The sequence below is a fragment of the Ricinus communis genome, chromosome 1, assembly GCF_019578655.1.
Source record: "Ricinus communis isolate WT05 ecotype wild-type chromosome 1, ASM1957865v1, whole genome shotgun sequence".
Taxonomy (NCBI): Eukaryota; Viridiplantae; Streptophyta; class Magnoliopsida; order Malpighiales; family Euphorbiaceae; genus Ricinus; species Ricinus communis.
In genome coordinates, this window is record NC_063256.1 from 9,567,964 (window position 1) to 9,581,892 (window position 13,929).

The 13,929-nt window shown below is 34.2% G+C and overlaps 3 protein-coding genes across 3 annotated transcripts; 1 reads left to right on the forward strand and 2 right to left on the reverse strand.

Moving 5' to 3' along the window:
• Nucleotides 1–1,105: 1,105 nt before the first annotated feature.
• On the reverse strand, nt 1,106–2,221 carry LOC107260930. Its single transcript, XM_015716829.1, has 3 exons — nt 1,801–2,221; nt 1,583–1,701; nt 1,106–1,444 (listed from the first exon to the last, which is right to left on the reverse strand). The coding sequence occupies exons 1-3, from the start codon at nt 2,219–2,221 to the stop codon at nt 1,106–1,108; spliced, it is 879 nt and encodes a 292-aa protein (XP_015572315.1).
• A 7,579-nt stretch (nt 2,222–9,800) lies between these two features.
• Nucleotides 9,801–10,605, forward strand: LOC8270797. Its single transcript, XM_002515079.4, has one exon. It carries the CDS (start codon nt 10,079–10,081, stop codon nt 10,469–10,471), a length of 393 nt encoding a protein of 130 aa, XP_002515125.1. The 5' UTR covers nt 9,801–10,078; the 3' UTR covers nt 10,472–10,605.
• A 229-nt stretch (nt 10,606–10,834) lies between these two features.
• Nucleotides 10,835–13,853, reverse strand: LOC8270796 (pentatricopeptide repeat-containing protein At4g01570). The gene has a single exon (XM_015716964.3). It carries the CDS (start codon nt 13,769–13,771, stop codon nt 11,300–11,302), a length of 2,472 nt encoding a protein of 823 aa, XP_015572450.1. The 5' UTR covers nt 13,772–13,853; the 3' UTR covers nt 10,835–11,299.
• Between the last annotated feature and the right edge of the window lie 76 nt (nt 13,854–13,929).

Sequence of the window (13,929 nt, forward strand, 5' to 3'; positions counted from 1 at the left end):
TTCTCATTATCATCTCCCCATTCCAAATCCACTAATATTTGTTCATCAAACTTCTTATCCCAGTCCTATTATTTTTCCTCTTCAAAAATGACATCTCGACTCACAATAATCCTTTTTGAGATAGGATCATATAGTCGATATGCCTTTGATTCTTCACTGAGACCTAATAGAACATAAGGAAGACTCTTGCTAGCCAACTTTGTCCTTCTTTCATCAGGGATATGCACATGTGAGACACATCCAAAAACTCTAAAATGATTCACTATTGATTTTACCCCGCTCCAAGCTTCTTGCGGTGTGACATCTTTTACTGCTAATGTTGGGCTTCTATTTAAAACATAAATTGCCCAATTAACAGCCTCAGGCCAAAAAAATTTAGGAATCTTCTTCTCGAATAGCATGCTTCTTACCAAATTCATCACCGTTCGATTTTTCTGTTCCACCACTCCGTTTTGCTGAGGAGTATATGTTGTTGTCAACTGTCTCCTGATACCATGTTCCTTGCAAAACTCATTGAATTATTTAGAATTAAATTTCCCTCCTCTATCAGTATGTAAACATTTAATGGATGAACTAGTTTTATTCTCAACAAGTTTCTTAAAATATTGAAACATGTTGAATGCTTCAGACTTCTCACTCAAGAAATATATCCATGCCTTCCTACTGAAATCATCAATGAAACATAATGAGTACCTTTTCTTGTTGTTTGACATTGGGGAGATTGGTCCGCAAATGTCTGCGTGGATTAGCTCCAACTTTCCTGTAGCTCTCCATGTGCTCTTCTTGGAAATAGGATCTTTATGTTGCTTTCCCACCATACAATCAGTGCAAGTTACATTTGCTGTAGGAAGTGGTGGAAGTCCATGAACCATTTTCTTTATTTGTAGTGTTCTTAAGCCTTTATGACTTAAATGCCCATACCTGCAGTGCCAAAGGTGAGCTAAATCTGAGGTAGTTATGTGAAAGCATGTGCCATTCTCCTTTTCGACCATAGAGTTAAAACGAACATTCGGTTGACTGTCATCTCAGATTGAATAATAAGCCCTCTCTCTGGATGATATATTCTACACTTTCTTGATTGAACTAGAATTGCAAGACCACGTTCTTAAAGCTGACCAATGCTTAAGAGATTATTTTTCAGCTCTGGGACATAAAAGACATCAGTGATCACATGGTTACTACCATTGACATTTAATCTCACCCTTCCTTTTCCAAGTATAAGCATGTTGGTGCCATTTTCCAATTTCACTTTTTCCCAGAATGTCTCATTTAGCTCACAAAATGCAGCCTTGTTCCCACTCATATGATTTGAGCAACCTGAATCAAGGAACCAAATATCTTCACATAATGCATGGTTCACCTTAACACAAGACATCAAGAGAATCTCTTCGTGATCATTTAATTCTGCATAGTTGGCCTCCTTCTCCCAAGCTGGGCACTCATACTAAAAATGGCCAAGGTTATGGCACTTGTAGCATTCAATTGTAGCCTTGTTGAAGGCTTTTCGGTCTCTGCCTCTACCCCTATCCCTGTAGCCACCTATACCTTGACCCCTACCTCCATTTTTATCATCTACAGTTACCTTCAAAGCCTGCTCCTCGCCATTTCTCTTCTGAAACTTTTGTTCATGCACAATGAGTGAACTTTGCAGCTCATCAATTGTGAGTGCATCAATATCGTTTGATTCCTCGATGGAGACAACTACATAGTTGAATTTCTCAGTTAAAGTTCAAAGAATCTTCTCTACAATAGTGACATCCTTCATCTGCTCTCCATTGCTCCTCATTTTGTTCGTTGTACTCATGACACGAGCAAAATATTCTGTGATGGTTTCACTTGTTTTCATCTCTAGAATTTCAAAATCTCTCCTCAATGCTTGAAGAGTTGAGCGTTTCACCCGAGCATTTCCTTTGAACTTTGTTTTCATCGAATCCCATATCTGCTTTATAATACGTTTCTCCAGTATTTGCTCAAGAATTATTCTATCAATGGCTTGGAACAGATAATTCTTGGTTTTGAGATCCTTCAACATCAATTCCTCTTGTTCCTTTTGTTGTGCTTCAGACAACACCACTTCTGCCGCTGGTTCTTTATAACCAGTTTCAATCAAACTCCAATACCCTTTAGATCTCAAGAGATTCTCCATAAGCAAGCTCCAATGGTCATAATGACCATCGAAACGCGGGACAGCATGTTGCATGAAATTCTTATCCTCACTCATTCTCTCGATTCTATTGTGTTTGGAAATCACTCAAAAAAAACTGTTGTTTTTCTTTTTCTTCAGGCCCCAGTTGGCAGGCTTTGATACCAAATTGTAAAGAATAGAATGAAAACTCTATACAATATGGAGGAATGACAACTTTATTTAAAAACTAAACTTGGCTTAAATAGCCATTACAAAACAGAAAAGAGAAATAGTAGCCCACTAATATTGTGGTACAGGTAGATAAGAATATTTCAAAAATAATGCAACTAACACCCTAATAAATAGGGATTTTATTCTAATAGAGTAATCCTATTACAACTACATATTTTATCAGTTTACCTAAGATATACTTTAAAGAAAATAAAAGTCCAATAGATTATTACTATTGCTATTTCCATTTGAAAAAGGAAAAAACGAACTTATCATAAATGAATATAAAATAAATAGTGATCAAGACATATTTTTGCTATTCTATTTTTAATTCTAAATTAGGAAAAAAAGAAAACCAGAATTATCAATTATGTATGTGTTTTTGCTGCACCTATAAAAGCTTTCTTCTATGTCATTCATGTTCAGAAATTTAGGTTTGGGCTTTGAGACCCACCCAGGAATGATGGCCTGACTGCCCAAAAAAAAAGCCCAAATAAGTCCTTGGAATGTTTTGGTCTCGATCGTCGTCACCTCCTTCTTGTTGTTCCGATCGCCAGCTCTGGAGTGTCGATATTAAATTCTTAGTGGTCGTAATAATACAAATGTGGATAGAGGCGACTCCCACCTTCCTTGACTGTGCTGTTTCGTGTACCTATTTGCAACTCCATATCTTCCGTCTATATATTCATCTCCAATCTATCCACCCATGCACACACTCGAACTCAATCGCCCTTTTAGCTTCAACATTCATCAGAATCCATCAAGCTTTGTACATCCTTTCTTTCTGTAAACACTATGGCCACGTTCAAGAACATAGCCCCCTTATGCATGATGCTGCTTGTATTCATTGTTTGCGTGTCAGTGGCACAATCTCAAATCACAATCAATCTGTGCCCAGGACCAATGTCTCCTCCAGAGGGATGCCCAATTGCTTGCTTAGTTCCTGACCCAGTCTGCGGGGCTAATGGGGTCACCTACTGGTGTGGTTGCCCTGACGCTTTATGTGCTGGTGTTCGAGTGGTTAAGTTCGGCGAGTGCTAAGCAGGCGCGCTTATGCAGCAGCAAGTGGCTTGTCCTGCTCATCATTATCATCATCATCCTTCTTAGTCAGTAACCTGTCAACCGATTTATGTTTACTTTGGTGTTTATTTCTTTTTCTTCTGCTGTAGCCAGGCATCAGTATGGCATGCATATTTTCCGTAACGAATAAAGATTGGGGGTATATAGTTTGAATTCTGCGTCGATATACACTTGCTAATTAAATTTACAGTGCATTCTTTTTACCTACTTTTGCTTAATATATACACATTCTCTAATTATTTCTTTTTCTTATTAACCCTTTACTTCGATTATGGCCACTATGAGAAGGGCAATGAAGTCAATAGTTTTTGAAACCTTAATCGATCCCGGGACTATATATTTGGCGACTAGGCAAAGAGCCTGGTGCTTAGGAAGGGAGTTTTGTTTGATAATGACAGTTGCCCTATTATTAAATGTTTGGCTGAGCAAGGTGGAGAGTATCATTTCAGGATACCCAAGATTTAATCTTGAATGCACTAAATAGATGCAGGAGAAGACATTCTTGATGTGACTTTAAAATAATAATCTTAATAATCGATAAGCAGCATCAGTAATACTGTTACCATTCCTAAAATAAGATAAACGAATGGATCAATTGAAATGTTTTTTTTTTTCTTTTTCTAATTGTGGTTTCTTTGCTATTTCTTAAGTTTTTAATCATGAGTTTTTTAAATTGTTAATTACCAAACCTTAATGTAAATTAAAATTGAAATGAGCCCTAAAGATTTTAGGTTGAATATCTTTGTATTGTTTCGTGAAAAGAAAATTTTGTTAAAATATTTCGAAATTTTTTAATAAATATAAAATTAAACTTGGATGATTATATTTTTTAAATAAATTTAAATAAATTAAGGAATGAGTCGAATTATAAATTAGAAAAAGAGCTGTGGGCAAAGTTACAGTTACCTGATGCATGGGTCCACCAGTAATATGCTTTTTGCTTTATAGGTCATTATTTTCCTTTTCATTTTCAAAGGTTTTCATGATGCATATCTGTTAGAAAAGATCACTCTTCATAAGCAGCAGAAACATAACTACTCATCTCCTCTGTCACTTCTTAGAAGATAGAAAATTTCCACCTCATTATTTTATTTTATTATGAAAATTACTTTTCAGGTATTTATTCTTCAAGCCTCTCTTTATAAATAGGAAGAGGGAACACAACTCCAAGAGAAATCATTTTCACCTATTTTGATCAATTATACTCTCATCTTTCTCCCAATATTTAAAAAGCATGAATACCATAACTTGATTTTTTTTGTAGGTTTATCAAGAATAGATCTACTATGGATAGATCAGAATATTTCAGATTACATCATTAAAGAATATCTCCATCTAAAAAGACTTCGAGAAGATTTCCAAAATAAATCTCCATCAAAAGATATCTATAGGCGATCTTCAAAAAGATCTCCATAAAAGAAAGATCTCCATCAAAAAAGATATCTAAAAAGATATTTAAGAAAATCCTTAAAAGGATATTCTCGAAAGAGATCTTCATCAAAAGAGACCTCCTGGATATCTCCATCAAAGGAGATCTCCTTAAAAAGGGATCTTTAAAGAGATCATTGAAAAACTTTCAAGAACATCTTCAAGGAATCTCCTAAAAAAATCTGTAAAAACAATTTAGAGGAGATTTTTCGATAAGATTTCTAAAGAAAATTCTGAAAAGGATTTGCATCAAGTATCATCCGAGTGTTTAATTCGAAACTTATGGAAGGGAAATTTGCAACACATACTTGCCTAAAGATATCACATAAAAGAGCTATGAGATTGGCCAAAGAATTAAGGTTACCTATAAGATTAATAAATTACCTAGAAGAGCTACAAGATCAGAGAGAGAATTACTAGATCACCAAAGAGTATGGAATCAGACAAAGAAATACGAGATTGCCCGAGAAGCTATGCGATTCCCCACATATCACAACCCATAATCTCCATCAGTTATCATAATTAAGCACCGTGTTCTTCACTTCTTGAAAAATAAGAGATCATGTCTCTGTCATTCAAGGTGCTTATCAATAACTCTTCCATACAAATCTCCCTAATGTAGATCTTTCGTACAGATCTTTCCAGTATAGATCTTCCTAGCAAATCTCTCTAATATAGATCTTTCTGTACAGATCTTCCTAATATAGATTTTCCTAATATAAATCTCACACGTAGACTTTTGCGATATAGATTTTCTATCTAGATTTCTGCAATATAGATCTTCATTATCAGCTCTATTATATAGATTTCATAACCATTTCAACTCTTCAAACAACATAAGTTTAACATCATTAAGGTGATGTACAACTAAACCCTAACTTTGATAGATTTCCATATTCTAAGCCTTTAACTTAGAACTTTTGGGTGACATGCGATACATACCTGTTAAGAAAAATCAGCCCTGGCAAGTGGTAAAGACAAAACTACTCATCTCCTCTATCACTTCTTAAAAGATAGGTAACCTCCATCTCATTATCTTATCTTGTCATAAAGATTATTTTCCATGTATTTATCCTTTAAACCTCCATTATAAATAGGAAGAGGGGATGCAACTCAAAGGGAAGTCATTTTTATATATTTTAATCAATTATACTATCATCTTTTTCCCAATATTACCTTGATCGTCAGGTCGTTCTCCAAGCAAAAAGCCTGGGCACCATAAGTTGATGTCTTTTGCAGGTTTATCAAGAATATATCTCATATGAATAAATCGAAATTTTTTGAATCACATCAAGTACGAAATACGAATGAATAAATGGGAGTCACTTTTATAAATTTATATTTTCTTTACTTCTTTTTCTGAGTTCACATTAGATGGAGACCACTTTATTAACTGGTTCAACTATTTGATTTTTCTTTAATATTATATGGAATTTTTTTTCAAAAAAAACTAATGTAATTAGATCTATATATCAATTAACATATAGTTATTTCTGTTTAATAATCAAAATATTTAATAATATTTATCATTAACGAAAACAAAAATTATAAAAAAAAAAATTATAATAACTATGACATATAAAGTAACTCAATTATTTATAATGTTCATATTATAAGAAATCTAAAACTTTTATTGTTGCGTTTCATACTAAAAAGGAAGTAGTTTTTCTTCTTATTTTTTCTTCAAAAATAAATATGATCCATATGAAATGTCATCTACCTAAAGGGGAAAAAAAAAAAAAAGCGAACATATTAAGAGAGCCACTCCCCGAAAGATAAATAAGCGATTTTGGCATATAAATAAAACATCCCCTCCGCCCCATTTTGAAGACATTGAGCCATATCTTTCTTGTTGCCTTGCATTGGTTTGGCTACCCACAATAAGCCATATCTTTCGGTCAATTTATATTTGTCAAAGAATATATATTTATTTTGACTAAGTCCCAAGAAGAAAAATTATTAATAGCTAGCCAAAAGTCAATTTATTAATTTATTAGTTATTTATTCGTGCATTGGACGGCCGTTATTATTATTTTAATCATAAAATTAAATTTATAAATACAATTTAATTAATTATTTAATATTTAATATTGATTTATAATATTTTAAAAAATATTAGCAAATATATTATTTTTAAATGTCTTTCATTTTTTAAAATTTTATTAGTATAATAATATAAAAATTATTTTTAAAATATTTATTTATTAATTCTAATATTATATAAATTAATATTATCAATATAATTGATATTATTATTTTTTTAAATTAGAAATTATTATATAAATAAAAATTAATTTATTGGTGAAAATAATCAGAATCATTATCTAATTAGAAAATTAATTTGTCAATTAATATAGTATTAAAATATAACTAATATGCTATTTTTAGAATAATTATTATCTACTTAGAAAACTAATTTATTATTAATGTTATATTTAGGATTAGAATGAGTATTTAATTAGAAATGTGATTTATTAATCAATAAATGAATAAAAGAAACTATAAAAAATTACATATAAATTTGAATCTCATATGTTAAAAGTACATACATGTGTCAAAACAAAAAATCTCAAGCATAAAAAATTAAACATACATATCAAAAGAATTTTAGATCTCATAAATTAATATAATATATGTATATATATATTATCAAGAAAGGGAAAAGGTCTAATATGATTATCAATTGCTACAGGTAGGTGGATTCTGAACAAGTTCAATAGGTTACTTGTATTACGTTAGCCCTAGCTGCGTTAGAACACAATAGCCGTGGATTAATTGTTGGACAAGAAAAGGATCTCGGTCAAGAAAAGCAGCCTCTCCGTCATCCTTATCCTTGACTATACATGCCCCTTGAGTAGATTTTCGCCGTTTATTTAAACATCTACCTTTCTGTTCATCTACCACACTTCCCATTGTCGATAGATCTTTGTCATTAATTTTGGCTTGGCCGACTGCACAATGACAACCAGCTTCAAGAAAAGAACTCTATTGTGCATGATTGTGGTTGTGGCAACCTGTGTTCTGTTATTGACCAATGGGGTACAAGCACAGAATCTGTGTCCAGGATCCGAACCTCCTCCGTCATGCGCAGGCCCTATCAACTGTTTCCGCCCTGACCCTGTCTGTGGTGCTAACGGTGTGACCTACTGGTGCGGCTGTCCTGACGCTGCTTGTGCTGGTGTTCCAGTTGTGAAGTTAGAGGCTTGCTAATTGGGGTACCGTCCCAACCCAAACCCCAACCCAACCAGTGGCCTTTTGCACTTGTTTTCTTCTGTTTGCTATGTGTTTCTTCACTGTCTTCTCTTGTGTACAAAAAATCAAGTTGGTCAGCTAATACGTGAAGGCAATGTATGTTGGTTAATAAAGTGAATAAACTAATGATTCATTGTTGCTATTGAGTAGGCTCCATCTTCTTTTATAAGAATTTCTATCTCCTTGATTCATTATTAAAGAAAATTACTCCGACTCTCTGTCGGTACTTAAACCTCGAAGCAAAATCTTGAGCACGTTAATGTTTAATTATTGCTTAAATTCATGCATACATTTTATGTGCTATTGGGTTTTCTATTATTATTATTATACTAAAAAAAGAGAAGAAGCACATTTTATTTCTTTGTTTAAAATATAATCCAACTATATGCTAATCAAATATAATTTATTCAATTAATTAAATTAATTCTATCTATCTTTTAGTTAAGAAACGTAATGTGCTATCACTTTTTAATACACTATGTTATTTTTTAAAATTACAAATAATTTTTAAATAAAATCTATTTCTAAATAAATTTTTATATATAATATATTAAATAATACCTGTAAAATTCGTTTTAAATAAAATATATATTTATTTAAATAAATATAGAAATTTCATTTGGTGTTGTGTTTATTCTTTTGAGGAAGAAATATTCAAACTGGACTTAAAAATTGATTTTGAGAGGCTTGTGTGGTGGTGGAGTTAATTGGAATAAAAAACAAAATCAGGAAAAAGAAAAGTTGCGAGTAATAATAGACATGGCAAAAATCTATCTATCGAATTTGAGTAGCGGTATTTATGTGCTGGTGCTTGGAAATGTTTTAAAAAAATAGATCCTTTTTTAATTTTTATTTATTTATTATGGTTTTTTGTTATTATAATTAATGGTGTCCATATGAAAAGAACCGGCCAGAATATTGGTTGATTTGAAATCGAAACCAAATTAGAATTGAACCGATAAATATTGAAATTGAAAACGGTTAAACTCGAAACTGAATGAGACCAATTCAAGAGCTATTCGTATTCACTTAAAACTAAAATCAGTAATTTTAATTTCAATTTGAGAAAAATTATAAAATTTTTATTCTAAAAATCTATAATTTATTTATCATCTTTTTAGAATGATTTATTATATTTTTTAAATATCTATCTATAATTATATATTATTTAGAGTTATTTTTCTCTAAAAATTATTATTTCCTTTTAGAATTACTATATACATATATAATTTATCTATTATCTACAGATATCTTTCACATTAATCTTTTTAATACTGTCTTATTTTTTATTAATATTATTTTTTATATTTTAGTTTCTATATCATCACTTAAATTTTCTAACACTTTTTTACACTGTTGAAACCGGCTGAACCGAAGCAGTGAACCGAAAATAGCCTGTTTCATGTGTCATGGAGCTGTGAACTGACAAGTGTGAATCGAAACTGTCAATTCACAAAATGTGACCAGACCTATAGAGAAAAGCTTAAAAAACTAAAAATTGGGGACTTAATTGAACTAAAATGAAGTTTTAGGACTCAATTAATTACACAAACCTGTGAATTTTGGGGGTCCAGTAAGTTTTTTGCTTTTTGAAAAAAAAAAATGTCTTTCATAATAAATTATACTTTTTCTTTGAAAATAAATATTGGAGACTTTTTTTTCTCCCGTTTAGACAGGAATAAAGCAACAACATAAATGAGTGGCGAGGAATGGGTCTTTGAAAATAAAATATTTTTTTACCGTTCAACTGTTTCTCTTTGTTTTGCTTTTTGTTCTAATGTTATTGTCACTCTTTTACACGCATCCAACAACCATCCCTATCAATTCGTAGATTGTCTGATTTCCTGCTTACTTCTCCCAAACCCTTTGATTTCGATTCGTTTACTAGAATCATCCAAGCCCCACCCTTCCTTCCCCAAAGTTAGGGTTAGGGTTTGTTTTGGCTAACCTAACTTCCAATTTATGGCGCGATCGGTGCCTATACTGGCACCATTATGTCTCTTACTTGCCCTAATTGGTCTCTGTTGGCCCGTCGAAGCCCAATCGAAGCCTGAAAATGGAATGTTGATTGAGCAAATCACCAGCAAAGGGAACGGCGACGTTTGCAAAGGAGTCACCGCGCCAGCTTCATGCCCAATCAATTGTTTCCGTGCAGATCCTGTTTGTGGTGTTGATGGGCGGACTTATTGGTGTGGATGTGATGATGCTTTGTGTAGCGGTACCACTGTTGCTAAAATAGGGGCCTGTGACATGGGAAATGGAGGCAGCGCTTCTCTTCCTCGCCAGGCGCTTCTTTTGGTCCATATTCTTTGGCTCATCTTGCTCGGTTTTTCTTTACTCTTCGGCCTTTTCTAATTTTAATTGGACAGAGATTGTGTTCTTATGCTGTTGTCCGTTGTTCTGCGCTTTGTAGTGTTAGGGATTGTGTGAGAGAGATTCTTTTGTAATAGAAATTCTTGATTAATAGTAACTGCATCGTGATTCTTTTTTCTGGTTTTTTATTTGTATTGAACTCGTCATTCAACCATAATATTGTTAAATCTCCAATTGTAAACTCCATAATTTCAGTTGGAATTGGTTTAACCTAATAACAGCTTTATTTTCCAAGTAAGAATTGCTTTGCAGCAAGATCATATCAAGCTTCTTCTTAAATTTGCTTTGACGATTTAGATGAATCAAGCAAAATTCTGATCTCCATGAAGAAAATTCAAGCAAATCTTAAAAGGAAAATGGTAACCTATACTTTTCTTAACAAAGAACTCAATTTCAAACTCCTTGAGTTTGTTAGCGATGCTAATATACAGGGGCTGCATTGCAGGATTAGTATTCAAGTTGATGGTGGAATCTCTCCTGAATGACAATAATCGAACTATAGGACATTGAAAGTACTTGGTTGATCTTTTTGCAGGATGATACCTTTGGCAGAGTGGGACATCATCCATGCATCTGAAACATGCAATGAAACCATTGAAGGCTCCTTTCTATGCGAATCTGTTCTAAGATGGCTAAGAATAGTGATCTCGGTCCCCAGTCTTTCCCATTATGTGTTCTGATGATAAATAGCAGTACCGGGATTTAATGGGGAAACGTAGGATTGAGCTATGAAAATTGTACCCCATGTAACACATTCTCCTGAAATACTGTTTGAGAATTCTTCAATTAACCTCATGAGCTGATTATACCTCAAGAGAAATCATCTTTTTGGTGTAAAATTGATGCCTTCTGGTACCTTTGCTTCTCTATCTCTTTTGCCAGGAAGTCCAACGTTGTGTCAGTGACATGGTTTGGCAAGCAGCCTGCATCCAACATCATTTTTAAGAATTTATATGCGTCTTTCAGTCGACCTGCTTTGGTATGAACTTCAATCAGAGTATTATATGTGACCACATCAGGGTTTATTCCACTAGTTTTCATCTGTTCGAAAAGCTTTCTGACTTCATCAATCCTGCCAGCCTTCCCAAGTGCATTAATCAGCGTGTTGTACATCACTATGTCCAGGTAACCGCCTTGCTTCATTAGCTTATCTAGAACGGAACTAGCTAGATCTGCCCTTCCCATCTTCCCCAGCCCTTGAATTATCAAGTTATACGTTGCTATGTCTGATGGGCAAACTTTTTCACCCATTTGATTAAGGACATCCCACGCCTCACTGAAATAGCCTTTCTTGACAAAAGAACTCATGATAGAATTGTAAGTGTAACTCACAGGGTTCACACCCATGTCACTGAATATCTCAAACAACTTGCACGCTACACTCAACTTTCCCTTTGCCAAAAATATGGATAAGAAGGTATTAACCATATCAATATCAAAAGATTCTACCCCCTTTGCTTGAACTCTTTGTCCTCTAGCCAGTGAAAATGACTGAGAACAATTGTCAGTAGACTTCACTTGATTAGCCAAATGATCCATGTATGGGGACGAAGACCATTGATCAGTTTCAGCTGATATATTGTCCCCATGCTCAACTGCATTATCATCTAAACCGTGATTCTTTAAGTCTGGGTACCTAATTATATTAATTATCTCACTAAGGCTGCCATTAGATAGAAACATTGGTGTATAGTCCTTTCTTCTGCTCCGTGGATTTTTCAATGAAGCCTCCATATCCGCCTGCCAGTTGAGAACATTTGGAACTAGATTGCCATCCCTTACGTGCTTCATTAACTTTTCTGTCCAATCCCACCTACCTTGTTTATGAAATGCAATCAAGAGTGATGTTATAGTAACTAAGTCAACAACAAAGCCTCTCTCCTCCATTTCTTCTACCAAGGACAGGGCTTCCTTGAGTTGACCTTCCCTACAAAGTAGAAGCACAATAATGCTATAAGTAATTGCATCCACAAACTTTCCCTTCTTCTTCAGGTCACAAAATAAACTATAACCAGCTGCAGATCTACCATTCTTACACAACCCATCAATCAAAATATTATATGTCCAGGATGAGGCCCTAACTCCATCTTGAACCATCTTCTCAAACAACTGGCATGCTTCTGTAACTTTCCTTGCCTTGAACATGCCATCTAGAAGAGAATTGTACACAGTAGTATCTGGGACGAACCCATTGTATTGCATCTCACTAAAAATCTTTGTCGCATCATTCATTCGGTATGACTTAGAACACCCCTCAATAATTATTCGATATGTAAAGGCATCAGGCTCATGACCAGATATTTTTAGTTCCTCATACACAACCAAAGCATCCTTCACCTTTCCAGAAAAGCATAGCAAACGAATCAGGCTATTATAAGTGCACAAATCAGGACAACATGATCCAAATCCCTTACTCTTTTCCTTCATCTCTTTGAAAAGCCTTAATGCAGTACCTAGATCGCTCCAACAACCAAATGCATGAATACAAATATTGTAACCCCATGTATCCAACTCAAACCCCATTCCCTTTAGTTTGTCAAAAACTTTTTTGAATTCAACCCTCATGTCTGCCTTTCTAAGCGCAACCAACAATGTGTTACATGCAACCGAACCAGGTACTGAAACACCAATATCAATATCGTTGGAGGTTTCGAGGAGCTTAAAGAAGATGGACAAGGCCAAACCTATCTGGTTTTTCCTAGTCAATGCCACAAGAACAGAGTCATACATGTGAGGGTTCAAATTAGTACCTAACTCTTCCATGACATCAAGAAGCTCAAGTGCAAAATCAAAGTTACCCAAATTAATAAACGTGTCTAACAAAAACTTAAAAGTCCCAGTACCAACAATAGCACAATCATCCTTCATTGAATTTAACAAGCTGCGAACCTCCTCAAAGTACCCAGCATTACAAACAGTGCGAAACATATGGGAGTAAACGCACGCAGAGTGTTTGTAATTATGGCTGAAAGAACACCATTTGAAAAACTCAATTTTCTTGGAGGCATCAAGAGAATTTTGGCGTAGAATTTGAAGGATAAGAGGCTCTGACAGAGGGATAAAATCTGGGTCTAGATTTCGAACGCCGGACTCGGAAAGTGCCTTATTTAGAAATGCCACCAGGAGAATGCTCTCTAGTTGATTTGATGACGACGATGACAAAGAAGAACATAGACTGAATCTTATGCCGAGTGGTCTTGGGTTTGGTTTTGGGATTTTCAATGAAAATACAAAAATTGAATAATGAATGAGCTGTTTGATAGTTGTGGTGCATCTTGACATGGATTGAAGGGGCAAAAGAAAAAGAGCGGGACTTGAAAGTGGGACTCTCAAAACTTTCGGTTAACGAAAAACTGAATTCGGTCTTGTTTGCTCCGAGGAAGCAATTGGCAGTCAATTGGGTCATCCGACCCGACCCGATTAAACTAAAAGCTGTTATG

Excerpts from the sequence above, each read along its gene's own strand:
- LOC107260930 (XM_015716829.1), bottom strand. The coding sequence starts at position 2,221 with ATGAGTGAGGATAAGAATTTCATGCAACATGCTGTCCCGCGTTTCGAT. Across the intron at positions 1,702-1,800 it reads ATATTTTGCTCGTGTCATGA|TTGTCTCCATCGAGGAATCA; the intron begins GTACAACGAACA and ends TCAACTATGTAG. Across the intron at positions 1,445-1,582 it reads GCGAGGAGCAGGCTTTGAAG|TATGAGTGCCCAGCTTGGGA; the intron begins GTAACTGTAGAT and ends GGCCATTTTTAG.
- LOC8270797 (XM_002515079.4), top strand. The coding sequence starts at position 10,079 with ATGGCGCGATCGGTGCCTATACTGGCACCATTATGTCTCTTACTTGCC.
- LOC8270796 (XM_015716964.3), bottom strand. The coding sequence starts at position 13,771 with ATGTCAAGATGCACCACAACTATCAAACAGCTCATTCATTATTCAATT.